The sequence below is a fragment of the Leptosomus discolor genome, chromosome 9, assembly GCF_034619465.1.
Source record: "Leptosomus discolor isolate bLepDis1 chromosome 9, bLepDis1.hap2, whole genome shotgun sequence".
In the NCBI taxonomy this organism is placed as follows: Eukaryota; Metazoa; Chordata; class Aves; order Leptosomiformes; family Leptosomidae; genus Leptosomus; species Leptosomus discolor.
The window spans coordinates 19,953,280-19,973,917 of NC_141399.1; the positions used below are offsets into that span (position 1 = coordinate 19,953,280).

Genomic DNA, 20,638 nt, shown 5'->3' on the forward strand with positions numbered 1-20,638 from the left:
GTGTGACAGATGCACTCCACAGTACTCATCAGAAAGGAAGCCCTTTGGAACTGTTACCTGGCATTACAGAGTATAAAACCCCAGCTCTTTTGCTGCAGTGAGGCAGCATAAGTCTGCATTTCTGATCCTTGTCTCATTCCAGGACACTACTCACTGCACTTTGATGCCTTCCATCACCAGCTCAGTGATGCTCCTCCGGCCCTGCCTGCACGAACATTGCGCAAGGTAAAAAGGAAGTGGCAGGAGAGCAGAGGGTTGTAGAAGGAAAATAATAGGCTCCTGAAGGAATCCCCCTCCTCCACTCCCACCAAGCAGTTTTTGAATACAGAAACGCTATTTTTAACATGCTAGTAACTTACACATGAGAAAATCCACTGAAAGTTTATAACGTATTCCAGAGCTGAATTCTACAGAAATAACGTATGTGTGTTGTAAGCCCTTCCGCTTTCCTTCTTTGCATCATATGCTATGATTTCAGGCACCCTGATTATTGCCTCAGCTACTGTTTCTTTAACAGCTCTCATGGTGTTCAGTGCACTTGTCTACCCATAAGAGGCATCTCCATACAAATCAGGGGAATGCACACATAAACCAATTATAACTGACATTTTGAACACAAATGGAACTGCACCATTGTTAACATCCCTGTTAAAAGCTGAAATGTGGAACAACACAAAAGATGCAGCATTGCCTCCTTTGTCAGTTTTAACTTGGTTTTGTTTTTCTCCAAACAGTCCCCTCTACATCCTATCCCTGCATCACCCACCAGTCCGCAGTCTGGTCTAGATGGAAGTAACTCCACTTTATCCGGCAGTGCCAGCAGTGGCGTCTCTTCCTTGAGTGAGAGCAATTTTGGACATTCTTCTGAACCACCTCCTCGTACAGACACCATGGATTCTGTCCCAAGCCAGGCCTGGAACACTGATGAAGATCTAGAGACACCCTACCTCCCTGTCAGGTACAGTCTCTCTGAGCCTGATGTCCTAGAGTCGCTCAAGTCCCAGCCATGCCGAAGCCACTCTGCTCCATCTGGAGTCATTCCTCAGGACACCATGGACCCTCCTGCTCTACCCCCCAAACCATACCACTCCCGGCTGCCAAACATGGAGAATGAGGAGGGGATGGTAATTGAAGATGAGGACAAACACCGCCCATTGCATCGTAAAGTGTCCCAACCAGTGAGTGGTGGAAAGGAAGAGCAGGCCAGGGTAGCATGGGAGCATGGCATAAGTGAGCAGTAGGAACAACTCCTGTAAGCCGCTTGCATCGTCGTTCCAGGTCTGACTACAAAAGAGAAATAAGGACTCTGAGAACAGCAAACCAATTTTCTACTGCCGCAAGTTTATTTCTGGAGCCCACAAGAGCAATTGGGCCAGCATGGGAGGTTGCTGCTTTCCTTTTTAATTTCTTTTTACATCTTTCCGTTATGTTTTTTAACTTTCTGTGCAGTGGACAGTTTATTCCTTCTGCAGTTTCTTAACCACATCATATGGCACCCAAGCCACAGAGACTTGCAGAAGCTGAAAAATACAATTTTAAGCAGAGGGGGGAAAAGAGGGGAATGGGGCAAGTTGATTTTGAAACAGCTTTCCTCCCAGTTCAGAGACGCACATGGGTAGAAGCAGTTGCACTAGGAACGTATTCCTTTGCTGTACAGAAGTGAAAGCTCATTGCTGAAATCAGGGATTCTATGAACTGTCAGGCTGGAAGGTGCGTGAGCTGCAGGCAGTAGAAAGATGGCAATTTAAGAAGAAATTGGCTCTTTTGAGAGCAGGATTGTACATATCTGTGCAGTGATCTCTCTGCATTGGTTCACAGGTGCTGAGGCAATCAAACCAGTGCTGATGCACTGATTTCCAAGATACCATTTCCAACAAGCTCTGCCTCCTTTGTTTTTTATGTACTGTTTGATTTCTTAAATTTTGCTTTCACTGGCTAAACAATCTACTTTCTCATTGGAATCATACACTATTCATCTGTGCTACAGAATGAGAGGAGGTTAGTAGCTGTTGGAGCTACAACCTCATTGTAGGCCTTTCCCATGCCCAACTTTGGGCAGGCTGTTGACACCAGCATTTCTATTCCAGTTTAAAAAAAAAAAAGAAAACCAAAACCAAACAGTTTTGCATGCCACAGCTGCTTGGTGACCCAGCCAGTAAAGAAGAGGTGGCTTAAATGCATCATATCCAACAATCCGTGCCTCAGGGCTGAACATCACAATTCTCACCAACTTCTATCACCCAGGAGCTGAGATTCATTCCCCATTAACATAATGTCCTCAGTCCCTCCCAGAAACTCACTGCAGCTGGTGTGCAGAAAGAATCTTCATCTCTCACAGTAGACAGAAAACACCAAGATTCAAGAAATGCCCAGTATTTAGCGTACACCCTAGAGTCAGGGATCTTAAAGGCAACCTGTAAAGAAGAAATGTTTGTTTCCTCTTTTGCTTCTTTAGAATGTATAAAGCAGCCTTAAGAGCTGCTGCTTCTGTCTTCTGGATGGTTGATTTCTTTTCTTTGCACCTCAGGCAGCAATACAGCCTTCTCCACCACCACCATATTTTTTACTGACAAGTTCCAGAAAGGGCAGAAGAACATTTGAAGAAAAAAAAAAAAAAAAACACCAAACAACCAAAACACTATGCAGAGGTGAAAACAGTATGAGTCTATGAACACAAAACAAGCCTTTTAATCAGTATTTGCTTAGTTCAGTACATGACAAACCAGGAATAAAATCGGAGGATAATAGAGCCAAGATCTATTCTTTGAAAAGAACACTAAGAAATCTTTTATTTCTATTTTCATATTTTTCAAGAAACTTTCAATCAAGAGCATATCAAATATGTAATGTTTTCAGATAAACAAGCAATGTTCCTTCCCTTACCATACGCACACACATTTCAGCTTTCCTTTTCCACCTGCAGACTGCAAAGCACATTCCAGAGGATGGTAACAGACCACCCTCTTTCTTACCACTGAAAAACCTGAAGCACATTCAAATAAGAGACTTATCTCCACCATATAAATTAGTGTCAGAAACGGGAATAGCACTCAACTTTCATATTAATTCTTGCCCTAACCACTCAGTTTCTCATGCTACAAACAGCGTAAAGAAGCAAAAAAGGGATATTATAAATCTTTTACAGGTCACCTTTAGCACTACCTCTAAATACAGTGACTGGGCAGAGTACAATGCTTCTGAACTCTACTAAAGATGGTCTGTCTGTACAAAGTCTGGACTCAGCAGTTGTATGAAGGGGATTTTTAAAAGGAGTTGTTTATTTTCTTTCTCAAGCTCTAGCCCATGCAAAACTAGTAAGTTATGGATTTGTTTCTTAAATGGCCTATTTGGTTGGAACAAAGTCTCTCTTGCGTCCTCTACTTTGTTAGTAATGCAGGCTGCTTGTAATCATTAGTTACATTCACAGTTAAGACAATGATAATAAAACCTGGCCTATAGCAGGCATTTAATCTCTAGCAGGAAGGAGAGTTCTCCAATGCTAGAGTAGTCCTAAATGTTATTGAACCAAGCCAGATCTCTGGAAGACATGTATGAAAACTCAACTCAAAATTAGTTTTTTTGGTAAAGGTAAGTCAAGGCAATTCCTTAGAAATGAGTAAAATATTTTCAGATATGCTATTCTCCAATCTGACGAAGACTCTTCAAGTGAAGTTTTTAAGAGAACTAAATATTCAATTTTGTCTCCCCTACTCCCACTCCATCCCCGCTTCTTTTGTTGGTAGGAAGATAAAAGTAGTAAATGTAGTGATTTACTGAGCTTCCTTATTGCAAAAGAAACAGCAGGTCTTGCAAATAAAACTTTGCAAAACCAAGAATACAACTAACATGGAACTAAGTCCCAGTCAGCTGGGAAACCTGCGCACTAAAGCTCTAATTGGTCTCTCAAAACATCATTCTAGTCTGATTAGAGACATTGTACAACAGCAGTGAGTCCATTTTGGGAGTCTGATGTTACTATGTATTTGTAAGTGTTTGAAGATCAATCAGATGATGGATACAAATACCTAGTTTATGGCAGGTCCACACAGAGAAGGCTAGAATAAATCTCTGAATTTACCAAATTTAAGCCTCTCTGGAGTTAGATTTCTCTCACTGTTCTGTTATCTACCAAGTATCCTGTCTCCCTTTTTAGTGCTTGCCTTAAAGGAGGCAGAAGATGGAAAGACTATTAAGATTTTTGTGATTGGTGGAACTAATACTTTTCTGTAGGGTGAGGTGTCTTACAGCATAGTACAACTCCAACATCAAGCTCTGTCCTGGAGTAGGTGGAAGCAACAGCAGTTGTTGCACTTGCCCAGCAGGTTTTGAAGATTCCTTGTATAAACCACAGCAACAGGATGTTTTGAACAGGACCTTGTCATTCTACACTTAGCTGTAATTCAAACTTAGTATGTACTTGCCTTCATTGGGTTTTCTTTGCATAACAAAATAGCACGTGCATTCCTGAGAAAATTGGTGGAATTCTGCTACAAATCTCTCCGTCGTCAGTGTACCTGCTGGCCCCATCTGAAACAAAATTGAGAAGGAACTACACTAGTAGAAGAAAAGCAATTAAAACAATTTATCTGAATCCTACTTTTTTTTTCAACAGTTGGTTTGGTTTTATTACTGTGTACAAGACTCAGATTCTTTTCCATCTTTTCCTCTGTTTGGTTTTTAGCTTACTTACCTTTTTTTTAGGTAAGGGATATTGCATATCCCTTCTGTGGGGGAATCAGCCAAAACTGGGGAGGCTGGAGAGAGCAAGAGCCTTTGGGAAACAAATTATGTGATATTTAAAATTTCCTCTGATCATGCGTCTTTGTAAATACCCCCATTTGAATGCTGTGTATTTGTACAGGAAATTGAGCAAAAAATGTATAGATTGTGATGTCTGACTGGTATTCTGCCCTGTAAATGTGTTTTTAACCTCTGGCATTCTGTGCTTATTTAAAAAAAAAAAGGCAAAAACCTTTAACCACTTCTCTTTTGTGTATTCATGTTTAAAATAAATGACAACAGCTATCTTATCTATAATGGAAATCAAATTTAAAAGGAAAAAAACAATTTGTACAAGTGTCCTAAAGGTACTTCATTGTATATATTGTGATAGCATGTTTGCAGAACCAACAAATAAGTGGTGTGAATTTTAGATGTAAATATTTGCTGTTTGTTTCGGGTTTCTTTCCCTTACCCATTCACTCGACCGCTGTGATGTGGAATTCAAGATTAAACCTGATATTAAAACAGTAAGCTGTATGTTCATTGCTATCCTTAGGCTGCTCCAAACATTCTCGAGGTATGCGGAAACAGCCATTGCTTCCCACTTCTGTGTGAATGAGGAAAATTGAGGGCAACCAAAAGGACCATGTGGCTGTTACGTGTGGTGAGGGAACAGCTTCCACATTCTCTTAGCTGACAGTAACTATTTTATTTAGTATTAGCTTCTTAAAGCAAGCATCAGGCATATCCACCAGCTTAGTCTAGTCAGTTAGGAGATCTACCTGACACACAGAACAGCCTGAGACACAGTTTGAAGGCAATACTTTCAGAGGTCAACTGTTAATTAGTTCCTCAATACACATCTCACTGCTACTTGATGAGTGACACTTCACTTTTTTTTTTATTGTAAGAGTAGGACAGTTTAGCAGTGATTTCATTTCTCAATTTTAAGTATTTAAATACCAATTATTTTGACAGGATAAGTGTGAAATAACAGTAATGGAGACATGTAGAAACACAGGATTTGGGAATTAAAGAGCTACAGCAACTTCAACATGCACATAATTTTCTTCCATTACCACTAATCAACCAGGTCAAGATGCAGGAGACAGATGAGAGTAACCCATTTCTCCCATCTTGTCTTGACGAACCAACAAAAAAAATTATGAAATTTGTCCCAAAAGATATTTAGCGGTAAAATATAACAGTCTAACTTAAGCTGGCCATGGGGTGTACACACAGACTGCCAAGCCACCCTTTTCATTAAGTAGATACCACATACAAATACTGAGAAGAGATAAACTATAAGAATTGCATCTAAAATATCAAAATGTGGCTTAGCTGAAGTGTTCATCTGGCACCTGAAAAATGTCTGTATAAATCAGACCCTTTGAGACTGTTTCTAGACCAGCTTCCAGATCTTAGTTAATATTTTTTTATTCAGATAAAAAGCATTTATTAACCAAGCATAGGAAACAAAAACTGTATTTGACACGATAAAAGATGTGTGAAGCCCTCAGCTTTAAACAAGAGTTAAAAAAAAATAATCTCATTTCCGTTAAAACTAAAAGGTTTTTTCAGAGCAAGTCCAATATTTTATTTAAGCTAAGGCAACACTAGTCAGATTGAAATCTAAATACCACGCCTTACCTAAATAAGAAAACTTCAGCCCAGTTTTTAAATAAGAGTTGTGCCACTTGGTACGAATTTCATTGTAAAGCTGTTAAGAGGAGACAGACCTCTAGAAAGGACTACAACCTAGCTGATAAAGATGCAGCCCTCTATACCCCTGCGTAAATATCCGTCTATTTGCACACTCTGCTTAACAAACCATGGACACAGTGTTCAGAAGGAGAGACACATACACACCACATTATAGCCCACTGCCAAGAGGTCCTAGCTACAGGTCTGCTCTTTACCATTATAATTCACATACCACTGCTCCCTTTTCACAGGCTTTACTATCAATCCAACATAAATTAAAACCAAATTTGGAATAGTAGTTTACTACACTACAGCTTCTAGTCAGCATTTATTCACATCAGTACTGCATTACATTTTTTCACCTCCATGCTGACAGAACACACTTCATTGTCTTCGCAGCCTAACACCTGAAGCTGAACCCCTTTCATCCACGCCAACAGCTGTGCATAGATGTGTATTCTCAGACTGCGGAGCCAGCAAAGGTCCAGCCCACACAGTAGCCACCTTACCACAAGCACACTGCTTCTGCCCTTAGTAACTAAACCTCCCAACAACTGTAATCCTCACAGCTCTACTGCACCCAATTAACCCTCCTGCTCATCCCTAACATGCTACCGTTGCCCTGTTAGCCTGTAGTGACTGGTTGATTAGCCCAGAGAAGAGAAAGCACCAGGGAGACCTTACAGCGGCCTTCCACTACTTAAAGGGAGCCTGCAGGAAAGGTGGGGAGGGAGTCTTGATCAGTGTAGTGATAGGATAAGGGGTACCAGTTTCAAACTGAAAGAGAGGAGATTTAGATCAGATGTAAGGAAGAAATTCACCACTGTGAGCGTGGTGCGACACTGGCACAGGTTGCCCAGACAGCTGTGGCTGCCCCCTCCCTGGCAGTGTTCAAGGCCAGGTTGGATGGGGCTTGGAGCAACCTGGTCCAGCGGAAGGTGTCCCTGCCCATGGCAGGGGGTTGGAACTAGATGGTCTTTAAGGTCCCTTCCAACCCAAACCATTCTGTGACCTCTTCTTACCAGACCACTAAGAGTTGAGCATATTCCAGCTCCCCTGTTATCACTACCCTGCTCACATCTTCCCTTTGTACTACTAGCCCACCAAACCCATACACTGCAGGAGCCTCCAGCACAAAACCAAACATTCATAGCTACCTGGTTCCTCTTAATTTTTTTTTTTTTTTTAAAGTAGAGCATTTTCAGCTATAGAAATTGCCCGGTTAGAAACAACCTCAATCCCAACTTTGGTGGTTATTATGGGGAAAACAAGCAAACCATTTAATGCTGGAACCAATTTCTGCTTCTCTCTAAAGCTCTAACCATCGCCCTTCTCCACATGCAAATTTGAAAAGGGATGTTCTATTTAGGTATTCTTTAAATTACCCACCTTTCTCTTACTCATACTTGCCCAGATACCATGGAATAATGCCTAGCCTTCACTGTAAAACCACACACAGCCTGGAGAAGAGAGTCGCACTCTATATCCGTAATCATGACACTGCAATATCACCACAACTAGGTTTGAAAGCTTGCAAAAAACTGAGCAGAAGTCACTAGAGGTTTAGTCCTCACTCAGTCATGTGCTCCAGCTCTACATCTGTGACCGTTCACTGGCACAGTAGCTCTATTTCCAAGCACCTCACTTCTTCAGTACTATTTGATTTAGCTAACACTATGACCAAACCCACAGCCAAACAATTCCACGAGCATGGGGAACAAACACACTCACCTCTGTCCTTCACAGCATCCTGTAGGGTACAGCAACTGTAATGGACATAGCACTAGCAACCTCCCCAAGACAGAGCTGATACTTCCATCAGCCTAACTGCACAATTTAGAACAGGACTAGAAACCCTCATCACTGGCTCCTACACCCTTTGCATCTTCCTAATAACAATGTAAAACTCCACCCACATTTTGCCTATCTCAAATTCTCACATACAAGAAGATCTCATCCTCCTCCTTGTTCTTGTCAGATTCCTCTTTATTCCAAAGAGAGAATTAATTGATTAATATCCTCCGGCAGCTATATTTTTAACACAAACACTAAAATGTGACAGTTAAACAAGAGTTGAAGCCTCCTTAACAACTGAGGGGGCTTTTAAACAATAAAGACAACCAACCTTTGCATACAGAACTAAATCCTCAGCCCAATCATTTTTGAAAGATAAGATACTAGGAATGATGCATCTTGATGCAACTCAAAGTATCCTGAGCACATGACACTATAGGAAGATCTCTGAGGCTCAGCCAGTCTTCTGAATATTACCACTTACTTCTTATACATGTGTAAACTAAGAACTACATTTAAGAAAAAATAAAAGAAGAAAAATAAGTTTTTTGCTTTTTCAACACCCATCCAATTTAGACCAGTAACAGTCAGAATGTCCCAACACCATTAAGGACCAGCACAAGCTGTCCATCACCCAGGTTTCAAGCATGAGAATTCCCTAATGCTCCAGAGAAGCAATGTCCGGAAGGTGGTGGAATGAACAGAATCCTGGAAACCTCACCATGGATCAAAAAAGAAGCAGAAGGTAAAATGAAGGCAATCCTTCCTAGCTGCTGGAACATTGGAAAATAAACTATAAATAACAACAAAAAGAAAAATAGAAAGGACTCCCTGTTGTGGCTCACAGCCACAGCCATTTGAGCATCCCATATTGAAACACAGAGGCTCATTTCCCAATCCGAAACCAAGTAACACCACTCCTATCCTGTCACACAGCCTGTTCTATAAAAATGTATAAAATTCCTACTTTGTTTGAAGATCTGTTTCATAACTGCACTCCTTTGATAGTTAAACTTCCTCCTTATTGTGAAGCTCCTAAATTCTCCTCATTCTAAACTTAAGCATTACTTTCAACTAATTAATAGCCACTTCATCTTTCAGCTCTTTTGGCCACTGTCCTGCTAAGAAACCAGGGCAATTTAAATAACCACTTCTCTGCATAACTAAGTGACTTCTGTGGGCAATCAGCATAGATTTAGAAAAGCCAATAATCTTTCTAAAATACACTGATATCTAGTAATTCTGGGAATGATTATGGGATGATTTTAAAAAAAAAAAAGACAATAATATCATTACCAATCTTAATAAACACATTTTGAGAGATAACAAGATCTAGAAAGGTAAAAAGCCACTTCTACCTGATAAACACATGTGATGTATTACACCAGCAAAATACAATGTCCTAATTACTACTCACCTGCTATGTGACCTTTGCTGAACCAGGTTGCTCCTCCTTCCCCTCCTGCCTGTCTCACCTTGTCAGGTTATACTTTGCAGCTGATGGCCTGCAAGCAAATTCAGACTTAAGACACTGAAAAATTCCCCGCAGCTCCTACCACGGCTTTGCTTAGGGCAGGCACAACTAGGCTGCTTCGCTAGTCTTCCTGTACCAAGAGAACCCACCAAGCTAAGATGCACGCTCCCTTGGTGTAGCACAGGGCTGTATGACTTTGCCTCTACCTTCTTTTACTAAAATGACATCCTAGGACACGTACAGTTAAACATACAGCCCCACAGGACAAGAAACTGCCAACAGGTGTGTAGCCCTCCCCCAGCAGGCCTACAACTTCAAAGGGATTTAAGTGATAAGCTCATAGGGTCGGGGATCATTCAAGGTTGGGGATGATTCCTAGCACATCCCCTGAGGGCTTGGGGAACAAAAGGCCCAGTGACTTGCATAGTGAGTAGGAATAATAAAAATCTTTATTTTTTTCCTTGACTCTGCAAAAACAACCACCCAAGAAGCCAGAAACAAGCTGCATGTAGGTTGTTACTTTAACCACTCAGCTTTCAGCTGTCCCACCTCAAAGAATTCAGGCGTTATAACTCACAGGGCATCCAGGCATGACCAAAACCCGCGCGTGAAGGGCTTTACCAGGGCTGACACCAAGGCCGAGGAGAAGCCTGTCCCTGCCGCTCCTGCTCCCACAGCCCTCACAGGAGGCAGGGCCCTCCCAATGGCCACCCACCCAGGCGGCTCCTCCTCTGCCCTGCCGAACTCCCTCCTGACACACCCTCAGCCCACGAGAACCCAGAAAAACGGAACCGCGCCAACCTGACGCTCCCATTGGCGCCAAACTCGAAGGCCTCGGGCAACCCCCTCAGCCTCACCTCACAACCCCAACGGCCGCCCAAGGCCGGCGCTGACTGCCAGCAAAGGCGGAGCCGCCCCCGCCGCGCCCCTCGGCGGCAGGTGTGAGAATCTGCCCCTTTAGAAGATGGCGCACGTAGGCAGGCACTAGGAAGCGCACGAGGACATTTTTCCCTTAACAAAAATGGCGGCGAAGGGAGGCGGGGAAACTCGCCGCGCGCCGGAGTTCCACCGCCTCCCCCAATCAGCGACCGCCAACTCTCCCGTGGAGGCCGCAGAACGGCCAATGGGGGGGGGCGGCGTGGAAGCCGGGCGGGGAGCGAGCCAATGGGGCGGCAGTGGCAGGGGGAGCCGGTGCGGGGGCGGTGGTGCCGGTTCCCGGTGCGGCGGGCGCAGTGAGCGCGGGCTGCCGAGCGAGGCGGGATGCGGGCGGCCCACGGGTTCTGGGCGGCGCTGGCCCTGCTCCTGCTGCTGGCCGGCAGCCGGGCCCTGCGCGACGGGGAGTGCGAGGGTGAGTGGGGCCGGGCCGGAGGGGGGGCGGGGCCGGATGGCGGCCTCCGGGCCCGGCGAGGTAAAGCTGCTTCTTGCCGCCGCCTCCTGCAGCCCGGCCCGCCCGCTGCTGTGAGGGGCCGGGACGCGGGGCAGCCCCGCGGCGGGCCTCGGGGCTGGGGCTGGGCCGGCGGGAGCGGTTCCTCCTGGGGCAGGAAAAGTCTCCCAAGTCCGCCCGAGAGCCGGCGGGCCGGGCCGGGCCGGGACGGAGGTAGCCGGGTGCCGGCGCCGGCTGAGCGGCCCGGGGAAGTGGAGGCCCGCGGGGGAGCAGTGCCGCCCCCGGGAGGCGCGGGGCGGGGCTGCCGGCGGTGCCCCTCTCCCCCTCGGCTGGGCCCGTCCATCCCGCGGGAGGGGGCCGGGGCCTCCCTTCCGGAGGTGGGGTAGCCCAGACGAGAAGTTGCCGGTCTCCTCTCAAGCGGTTGAGCGGTATCGCAGAGCCCGGGAGGCTGGACGGTCCCCTCTTCCGGCTCGGCGGCTGTGGCATCTCGGCCGGTGCGAGCCGGGGCGCGGGGAAGCGCTCTCCCCCGCCGCCCTCCTGAGCCGGGTGACTATCGAAGCAGGGAGCTGCTGCGAGGCGGCAAGCGGGAGGAAGGGAGTGCAGTTACTGACCCGCACTCCTCCCTTGCTCGTCACAGGGTTACGTTCACCTCGGCTTTGCCCACCGACTGCTGTTGTATTCGGTGTCCTCTCTTTAGTGTGTAAAGCCAGAAGCAGTGTTCAGCTGATCTAAGTCAAACTCGGCACTTTACCTAAACAGGAAAGCCTCTGGAGTGGAAGCTGTTGAGCTACACGGCAATTTAAACTGCTCTTGCATGGTGGAACACAACAGATTCCCCACGTGAAACAAGAAAAACTTGAGGTGGGGCTGTAGTCACTGCTTGGGAGTTTGTGGTACTAATGCTCACGCCTTCCTCCTTTTTGTAGGGAGAGAAACAGTAAGACAGAAGGAGGTGAAGGGAACATAGTAAATCAAAACTTTCACCTGCTGTCCCAGCACTAGGTTGGAAATTTGTTTCTGCTGTACTGTAGCCATTGGTACCACCTCCTGCAGCATCTTTATTCTTTCCAAAGGTTTTCACTTCCAAACAGCGCACAGTGGACCTCAGTATGTGTCTGTGACTGGGGACAAACTGATGTGAGGTAAATGACGGTGTTGTATGCATACAAAAAAAATGTTTTCCTGAATGGCCCAGCTTATAATTACTTCTAGTTTTAATATAATGAGAGTAAGTTTCTACTTGGCTTTGTGACGGTCGTACATGATTTCCGGTATTTACCCGTTTCCTGTGCCACAGCTTGTGTTCAGAGTTGAATACAAGTTGCTAATGACAATAATATTTGCAGATCCCTTCCTGTTGGGGTAAACAAATCACAAAAAAGACCTTTCCTTTCCTCTAGAGGCAGCCAGTGCCTGGCACTTGTCTCACCTGGAAGTCGTGAGAATCCACAGGTCCCACTGCAGGAATTGGTGGGGCCACAGAGCTCGTGGTCCAGGCGATGCCGATGTTCACAGGCTAGTTGTGTGAGCAGCAGAACGAGTGAAATCTGACGCTCGGCAAACTGACAGGGTCTCTCTCAGTTGCCCTGTCACACAGACCCTGGGTGCTGTGGTAACTGTAGCTGTCTGCCCTCCTCCCCAGCGACACGTGGGTGGGCTATGCGTAGTCTGGAGTGTATGCAGAGCAACTGCTGCCGAAGGGAAAGTGTAATGACCAAGTTGTACGTGCCCTTCCCACAGGCAGGAACTTGGATCTCTCCTCTCGACTACTGATGCACTTGTGGGAGTTTCATTGTCTTTAAGACTCTTCCCTCTTTCAGTCTGAAACAGATTCAGAAGCTTGTGGGAGTGAAGAGAGGAGAAATGTGCCAAGTGGACACAGGGTGTGATCACATAATTTCTTTTTCTCTTTGAAATAACTTACGTATGAACTGAACCAACTTGATAATCAGTGATAACCATATTACTAAAACCAGCACACGTGGAGTCTGTAACGGGATTGCATAGAGAGAGTTGGTTTTCAATCAGAACTGGTTCTGAGGCCTGTGGTCTGCGAAGTTGCTTCCAAAAGCAGCAAGAATAAGACAAAGTTTACATTTTTGCACAGGCACTGTTTTGTGTTGCACCCCTCAGCTGAATCCTGCCGCTCACTCGGGACAGTGTACAGAAGCCACTGGACACTTCCATGGATCTGGTTTCTCAGATTGTCAAAACCCACCAAAAATACCAGGGCATATTGTTAATTCACATGTGCTCTGAAAGACTGACTTAAATACATGTGAAGTCACTGACTGCTAATGCAGCTTCTAGAACTTCTGTTCTCCAAATCCCTCATTCTGTTTCCCTACAAGTGCCCTGTAAGAGCTGCCATGAGATCACTGCAGTGGCAGATAACTCCATCCATCTTCCCTTCCAGTGTGTGTCACGTTCCTGGGAAGGTTCTACCAGAGTCTAAAGGACAATGATGTTGAGTTTACACCTGCCAGTATTGAAAAGGAGCTCTTGAAATCCTGCAAAGAAACAAAAGGCAAAGAGAACCGCCTGGTAAGTAGTGGTAGCCGATGATACTTGCCTTTTGAGGGAGTAAGTTGCAGAGTACTTGGCAAATGGCGGGGGGAAACTAGTGTTTCTGAGTTTGTATGATATGGCTTCCCAGGGGCTGTTCTTCCTAGCTCTGTGGCCACAATTGGTCCTGTATTTTTTATAAGAGAAGACTTGAGGAGTTCAGCCTCTTCACCTTAAAAAAAACAAAACAAAACAAACAAACAAAAAAACCAGACTGGTTGACCTTGTTTCTCCCTGTTACTGAAGTGCTGGAGATTAGAAAGATTTTATTTGCTGTAGGACTTGTCCCTTAAACTGTATTTGGGGTGCTATGTAAGCTGTTAAAATATTTATGCTTTTTGGCTGAAAACTCAATAAAGGACAACAAAATTACCCTAACTAAAACCAGAAGGCAATCCCCAAATGAAAAGCCCCAAGGAAAAGGCCCTGAACTCAATCCTAAGAAGAGAACTTCAGAGAGACGCCATCAGAAATGCAGAGGGGGAATGCTTCAGAAAGTCTTTCTCCTTGAATGAAGAAGACTTTATTCTTAATCCAATTTAATTTTTTAAGAAGTTGAGAAACAAGACAACCAGCCTCAACAGCTTTAAGAGCAGTGTGATGGGAAATGTCTGCTCAGTACCCTGGGCTCAGAGTTAGGCTTCCTTTTGCTTGCCTGTAGCAGTCTCTTGGAAAGGTTCTATAACAGTAAGCATGTAGCTGCAAAACCAAGTGAGAAGTTGGATAGAAAACTCCTTTTAGAAGCATTTTTCCATGCATCCCCACCTCATCCTTTTCTTCCCTCTAGTGCTATTATGTTGGGGCCACAAGTGATGCAGCCACCAAAATCATTAACGAGGTATCAAAGCCCATGAGTCATCACATCCCCGTGGAAAAGATCTGTGAGAAATTAAAGAAGAAAGACAGTCAGATCTGTGAGCTTAAATACGGTGAGTTGCCAGCATAAGGGGAAATGCCCGTGTTCTTCTGGGGTGTGGATCACTTGGGGTAAAACAGCATGCTAAATCTACGCAGTCCTACTAAGTTTTGTAGCAAGATCGCTAGCCTGATTAGGTTGCACAACCTGGGTTGCTCTCCATGAACATCGTAGAGAGTCTTATGGAGATGCTCAGGTAAGATTCTTGGCTACTAACCCTTTTTAGCTTCTGCAGAGCCACTGATCTGCCTTGAAATAAGTCACTCCCGGGCATCTCAGCACTACTGCGCTTAAATCTCTATTTGGTGCATCGTATTTAGGAGAGTGTGCAGTGAGGCTTGTCCTGGGGAGCAGCCAGGAGTGTCCCATAGCCTGGGATGACGTCTCTTGTAGGCAGGGTTTGAGCCCTTAGCTAAGCTCTGTAGCCCCAGCTGCTCTTATGTTTGCCAGGAGCAGGCTGCTAAACACTTCTTTCTCACCTCCTCCTGTGTCCACTCAGAGCGTTCAGCACTCTTGTTTCTTTTAATTTTCCTTGAACTCTCACGCTTATAGATGACATGCTCTTCCTAAAAAGCCTAAGATGAAGAACCGTCATGGAAATACCTCCTCCTGACTGCTTTCCTGTATCTCTGCCCTCACATTCCCCAGAGACACCCCTTGAATTGTGGGTCTTTATAATTCTTGTGTCTTGTACCAATGTCCTGTTGCTTCCTAAAAAGCTCTTTGTTGCTGTCACTTGCTTATCTTTCCTCTGACATCGCTCTAGTACCTTTTATTTATCCAGTGGATGACAGAATTTAAGTGTGGCTGCTCATATAATAAAGGGGCTTGCAGGGGCTGTTGTGGAACTCTGACATCTAAGCTGCAACCAAACTTCCTGGCTTCTAATAACGGCTTAGCGTTAAAACCTCACCTGCTGTCAGAACCCTGACTTAGGCGTTCCCTCCATCCCCGGGGAGCCTGGCATTTCCCTCCGCTGTTCCGCCTTTCCCGCCTCCCGTACTGGTCTCCGCCGCGGCAACCGTCGGACCCCGCACCGCCGGGCTCTCGCCGTCTCCGCACACAACGCACCGGGCACCCCCCCGGCGCAGAAGGCGGGGCTGGGCCTTCCCCCGGCCCGGGGCGGCGGAGGCGGTGGCCGCCGTCCCGTCCCCGCTGAGCGCGGCTCTGCTCTCCCCGCAGACAAGCAGATCGACCTGAGCACCGCCGACCTGCGCAAGCTGCGCGTCAAGGAGCTGCGGCGAATCCTGGAGGACTGGGGCGAGGCGTGCAAGGGCTGCGCCGAGAAGTCCGACTTCATCCGCAGGATCCACGAACTGATGCCCAAGTACGCGCCGCGCGCCGCCGGCGCCCGCGCCGATCTCTGAGGGGCGGTGGCCCCGGCGCGCGCCCCCGCCGGCGGGAGCTGGGGCGGCGCGCGCGCTGTACGGGACGTTCATTAAACTACAACGGTCTCTGCCGGGCGGACACGTGCCGTGTGACGTGATTGCGCGACAGACACAATCACCCACCCCCGCCCCAAATTCCCCCCCCCCCCCCCCCCCCGCTTTCCTCACGCCTCTCCGGCGGGGGCGGTGCCGCGCGTGCGTGCGCGCAAGGCGCTGTTCCCACTCCCGCATTGCCCCCTCCGCTCAGCAGGGGGCGGGGCTCTGCCGGGCGCGCGCCGCCGCCCTTCGTGAATTGGTCGCCCGCCGTCACGTGCGGCCGGGAGGCGCTCTTGCGTCCACGTCGCTGTGCGGCGCCATCGCGCCCCTGACGCCGCCATGCGGCGGGACGCGGGGCGATGACGTAGAACCCGCGCGGCGCGGCGGCCGGAGCCGCCTTCGTTCCCTTTTGTCCAAGATGGCGGCGGCCGCCGGAGGCGTCTCCTGAGCCGCAGGCCCCGGCGCCATGAAGCGGGGCAGCGAACGGGACTCTAGCCCGTCGGGGGCCGCGGGAGGTCGCGCCGCCGCCGCCAAGCGGCCCCGCGAGCGCGAACGCGAGAGCAGCAGCCGGCGCGGCCCGCACCGGAGCTCGGGCGCCTCCCGCAGCAGCCGGGACAAGTCCACGCCCGGCGGCAGCGGCAGCGGTGGAGGCGGCAGCACCACCAGCGGCGGAGGCAGCTCCAGCTCCCGCAGCCACCGCGGGGATGAACGCGCCGGCGGTGGCGGTGGCGACTCGAACCACCGCCCGGCGGGGAGCGGCTCGGCCTCGGGCGCCCGCGGCGGCAGCCAGGCCGCCCCCTCCTCCTCCTCGTCGTCCCGGGCGCTCGGCGTGCCCAAGGCCAAGGCCCTGCCCGGCGCCGTAGTGGCCCCGTCGCTGCTGCTGGCCGGGCCGCCGCCGGGCGCCGCGCCCTCGCTGCTGCTGGCGCCGCTGGGGGCTTCGGCGGGCCTGGCCGGTGAGCCGCCCGGCTCCTGTGAGTACAAGACGCTGCTGGTGAGCGGGCTGAGCGCAGCCCTGCCCGACCAGCTGCTGGAGGATGGCCTGTTCCGCCTCTTCCAGCGCTTCGCGGGGGGGGGCGCCGGGGACATCAGTGTCAAACTCTCCCACACGCCCGAGCTCGGCCGCGTTGCCTACGTCAACTTCCGACACCCCGGGGACGCCCGGGACGCCCGCCGGCACGCACGGGCTCGGCAGCTGCTGCTCTACGATCGGCCCCTCAAGGTGGAGCCGGTGTATCTGCGGGGGGGCCGGAGGAGCCGCACGCCACCCCCTGCGCCCTCTCCGGAGCCCCTGGGGTACCTGCCACCCATCCACAGCGCCTACCAGTACAAGCAGAGATCGCTCTCTCCTGTCACCAGCCCTCTGCTGCGGGAGCCACGGCCCAGACATGCTCATGCTGCGGCTGCCGCCTTCGCTTTGGAAGCAGCTGCCATTGGGCTCTCCCGGGAGCGGGAGAGGGCCCTGGATTACTATGGGCTGTATGACGAGCGCGGCCGCCCTTACAGTTACCCCATCGTGGCTGAGGAAGACCTGATGCCGGAGGATGATCAGAGAGCAACCCGCAACCTCTTCATTGGCAACCTGGACCACAATGTCTCGGAGGTGGAGCTGAGACGTGCCTTTGAGAAGTATGGCATCATCGAAGAAGTGGTGATCAAGCGCCCTGCCCGGGGCCAAGGCGGGGCTTACGCTTTCCTCAAGTTCCAAAACTTGGACATGGCGCATCGAGCCAAGGTTGCCATGTCAGGCCGCGTTGTCGGCAGGAACCCTATCAAAATTGGCTACGGGAAAGCCAACCCGACTACCAGGCTGTGGGTGGGTGGTCTTGGTCCAAGTACTTCCTTGGCTGCCCTGGCGAGGGAGTTCGACCGCTTCGGCAGCATCAGGACTATTGACTATGTGAAGGGAGACAGCTTCGCTTATATCCAGTACGAAAGCTTGGATGCTGCCCAGGCTGCCTGTGCGCAGATGAGGGGCTTTCCTTTGGGCGGACCGGAGAGGAGACTCCGAGTGGATTTTGCCAAAGCAGAAGAGACGAGATACCCGCAGCAGTACCAGCCTTCACCGCTCCCCATGCACTATGAACTGCTAGCTGATGGGTACAGCAGACACAGAAGCCTAGAGCAAGACTTGAGGGTGCGAGATAGGACTCCTCCACATCTCCTGTACTCAGACAGAGACAGGAGCTTTGCAGAGGCAGACTGGGCCAGCCCTGCCAAAAACGCTGAACGCAGAAACAACTTGGAAAGCTACAGCCGATCGGTGCGTAGCCGGAGTGGAGAGCGCTGGGGCAGCGACAGTGATCGCAGCGTACCCAAACCATGGGAAGAAAGGCGGAAACGCCGGAGTCTTTCCAGTGACCGCGGGAGGACTACTCACTCGCCTTACGAGGACAGAAGCAGGACAAAGGCCAGTGGGCCTGCTTTAGACCGCAGCCCAGATAGGGCTCGCAAGGAGAATCACACTACAGAATCTGGAGCCGAGAAAGAGCAGAGTAACTCCCTTCAGAACAATCGTCATGCAACTGAGGAGAAACCCCATCGTGAGGCATCCGATGCTCCCCAGCCTAAAAAAAGGGACAGCGAACGCAATCATCGAACTGGTGAATCAGAATCAAAAACTCACGAGGAGACAAAATCTGAGACCAAAAAGCTAAAGAATTTATCGGAATACGCTCAGACACTGCAACTTGCTTGGAATGGGCTTCTTGTGCTAAAAAACAGCTGCTTCCCCACCTCTATGCACATCCTGGAGGGAGACCTCGGCGTCATCAATGGACTCCTTAAAGACCATTCATCAGGCGGGAAGTTAACACAGCTCAAAATCGCGCAGAGACTTCGGCTCGACCAGCCCAAGCTGGATGAAGTAACTCGCCGTATCAAACAAGGCAGCCCCAACGGCTACGCTGTACTCCTGGCGACCCAGTCCACCCCAGCAGGGTCTGAGGGGACCTTCCCTGTTGTAGAGCCTGGCTTGCAGCGACGGCTTCTCAGGAATCTGGTCTCCTACTTGAAACAGAAGCAGGCTGCTGGGGTTATCAGCCTGCCCGTGGGAGGGGCGAAGGGCAGAGACAGCACAGGCATGCTTTATGCGTTCCCTCCTTGTGAATTCTCTCAGCAGTACCTCCAGTCAGCACTAAGGACATTGGGAAAGTTAGAAGAAGAACATATGGTGATAGTTATAGTCAAAGACACTGCCTAGCCCACACTGTCTTTTCAGATTCCATGTTTTCTTTGTGTGTCACACAACCCAGTTGTTTTTAAGGCAAATCATTTTGGTGGAGGCTCAAAACACCTCAACCAAAGTGGTAAGATTTTTAGTTTGAATTAATTTTAATACCATTTAAATAGAGCCCATTTTATTCGTTTTTAATATGTGACACTGTCAGCTGTTGTTCTGTATTTTTATTTTTTAACTGTATGAAAACTTGTCAGTAAAGCCTTGTTCACTGATGGATTTCTAAACTTGTGCGGTATCCTAGTTTTTATGGCCCAGGAAGGGCTGATTCCCAGTGCTATCAGGAGCTGGAAGGTGATGGTCTCAGCCCATTTCATTTTCTTACACCCCAGCCTCCTGCACCTCCTCCGTCTCTTTATATGTGTCCTGCAAGGTGGGAGGGGGAAGGGGGCGGGGGGGGGGGGGCGCGGTTCTTCACTGCTGTATGAGAGACTGAAAGGTTGGTTCTGCTTTTTTTTTTTGTCCTGTTTGCTTTTTATTTCATAAATTTGAGTCTGGATGCATTCCTGTTGATTCTCTATTTGACAATAGAAGCTTCCCAGGAAGCCAGCTACCAAGGAACCAAATTCTGATTAAGAATAGAAATGGTTTTGGTACACAACAACAACAACAAAAAAATAACAGTTAATACTTGGCAAAAAGTTTGCTACAAAGGAGTCAACTCTGTATTCAGTTGTGTGAGGGCTGAGAGCACCCAATACTCTCAGTCAGAAGTTCTTAGGTAAAACAAAAATGAGGCTTGACATTCCCAGTTTTTATAAAAGGAAAAAAAAAACAAAAAACAAACAAACAAAAAAAACAAGCAGGAGGGGGAAAAAAAGTAATTTAAGGGGGAACCTACTTGGGCCTGTATTAGATGTAGACAAGCAAATAAAGGGCACAAAGGGTTTTGGCGACCTGTAGGTGCCCATTTGCGTAGTTCATGTTGCACTATCTGAAGTCCTTTATTGAAAGAAGACAAAAGGCAAACTTTTTTTTTTTTTTTTTTTTGCTAAAGTTGAAACTTGTTTGTAGGCTTACAAAAGAAAAAAAAAAAAAAAAAGGAAGAGCTTAACATGTCTGGCTGTCTGAAAACTTGTTATGTTACTGCAAGTAACCTGTCTATGATTGTAGGAAACTCTGGAGATGAAAATTTGAAATTTTAAGCCTTTTCTAACTAACTCTGGTATGAGGCAGTTGTTTAGGAGAGAAGCCAGGACATCTGCACCTCTGATTGCTCAGCAACATAAGGATGTGGTAACTAGTTCAAATTTGAGTTAAAATCTACGCTGTTCAGTTTGTGGATATTTTTATTTTTTTAAATGATGCCTGTAGGTTTTAGGAGGGTTACAGAAAGTTGTGTGTGATTAAGAACACTAAATTTGAAAGTTTCTTTACATTTGCAGGGGTTTTTGTTGTTGTTTTGGTGGTGAGCAAGTGA

At 48.2% G+C, this 20,638-nt stretch overlaps 3 protein-coding genes across 3 annotated transcripts in view; all 3 read left to right on the top strand.

The window, feature by feature from the left end:
- The window catches only part of DOCK3 (dedicator of cytokinesis 3), a 212,502-nt gene extending 211,059 nt beyond the window's left edge, over window positions 1-1,443 (top strand). The window contains exons 56-57 of the mRNA XM_086470656.1: window positions 143-225; window positions 735-1,443. Of these exons, the coding sequence (XP_086326782.1) occupies window positions 143-225; window positions 735-1,241 (590 nt within the window). The 3' untranslated portion in view covers window positions 1,242-1,443. The remainder of the gene's footprint in view (window positions 1-142; window positions 226-734) is intronic.
- Window positions 1,444-10,954: 9,511 nt separating this feature from the next.
- Window positions 10,955-15,926, top strand: MANF (mesencephalic astrocyte derived neurotrophic factor). The gene is made up of 4 exons (XM_086470067.1): window positions 10,955-11,042; window positions 13,495-13,622; window positions 14,431-14,572; window positions 15,742-15,926. Exons 1-4 carry the CDS (start codon window positions 10,955-10,957, stop codon window positions 15,924-15,926), a joined length of 543 nt encoding a protein of 180 aa, XP_086326193.1.
- A 523-nt stretch (window positions 15,927-16,449) lies between these two features.
- On the top strand, window positions 16,450-19,445 carry RBM15B (RNA binding motif protein 15B). The gene has a single exon (XM_009958325.2). The coding sequence runs from the start codon at window positions 16,450-16,452 to the stop codon at window positions 19,180-19,182; it is 2,733 nt and encodes a 910-aa protein (XP_009956627.2). The 3' UTR covers window positions 19,183-19,445.
- Window positions 19,446-20,638: the final 1,193 nt, after the last annotated feature.

Excerpts from the sequence above, each read along its gene's own strand:
- MANF (XM_086470067.1), top strand. The coding sequence starts at position 10,955 with ATGCGGGCGGCCCACGGGTTCTGGGCGGCGCTGGCCCTGCTCCTGCTG. Across the intron at positions 11,043-13,494 it reads GCGCGACGGGGAGTGCGAGG|TGTGTGTCACGTTCCTGGGA; the intron begins GTGAGTGGGGCC and ends CTTCCCTTCCAG. Across the intron at positions 14,573-15,741 it reads GATCTGTGAGCTTAAATACG|ACAAGCAGATCGACCTGAGC; the intron begins GTGAGTTGCCAG and ends CTCTCCCCGCAG.
- RBM15B (XM_009958325.2), top strand. The coding sequence starts at position 16,450 with ATGAAGCGGGGCAGCGAACGGGACTCTAGCCCGTCGGGGGCCGCGGGA.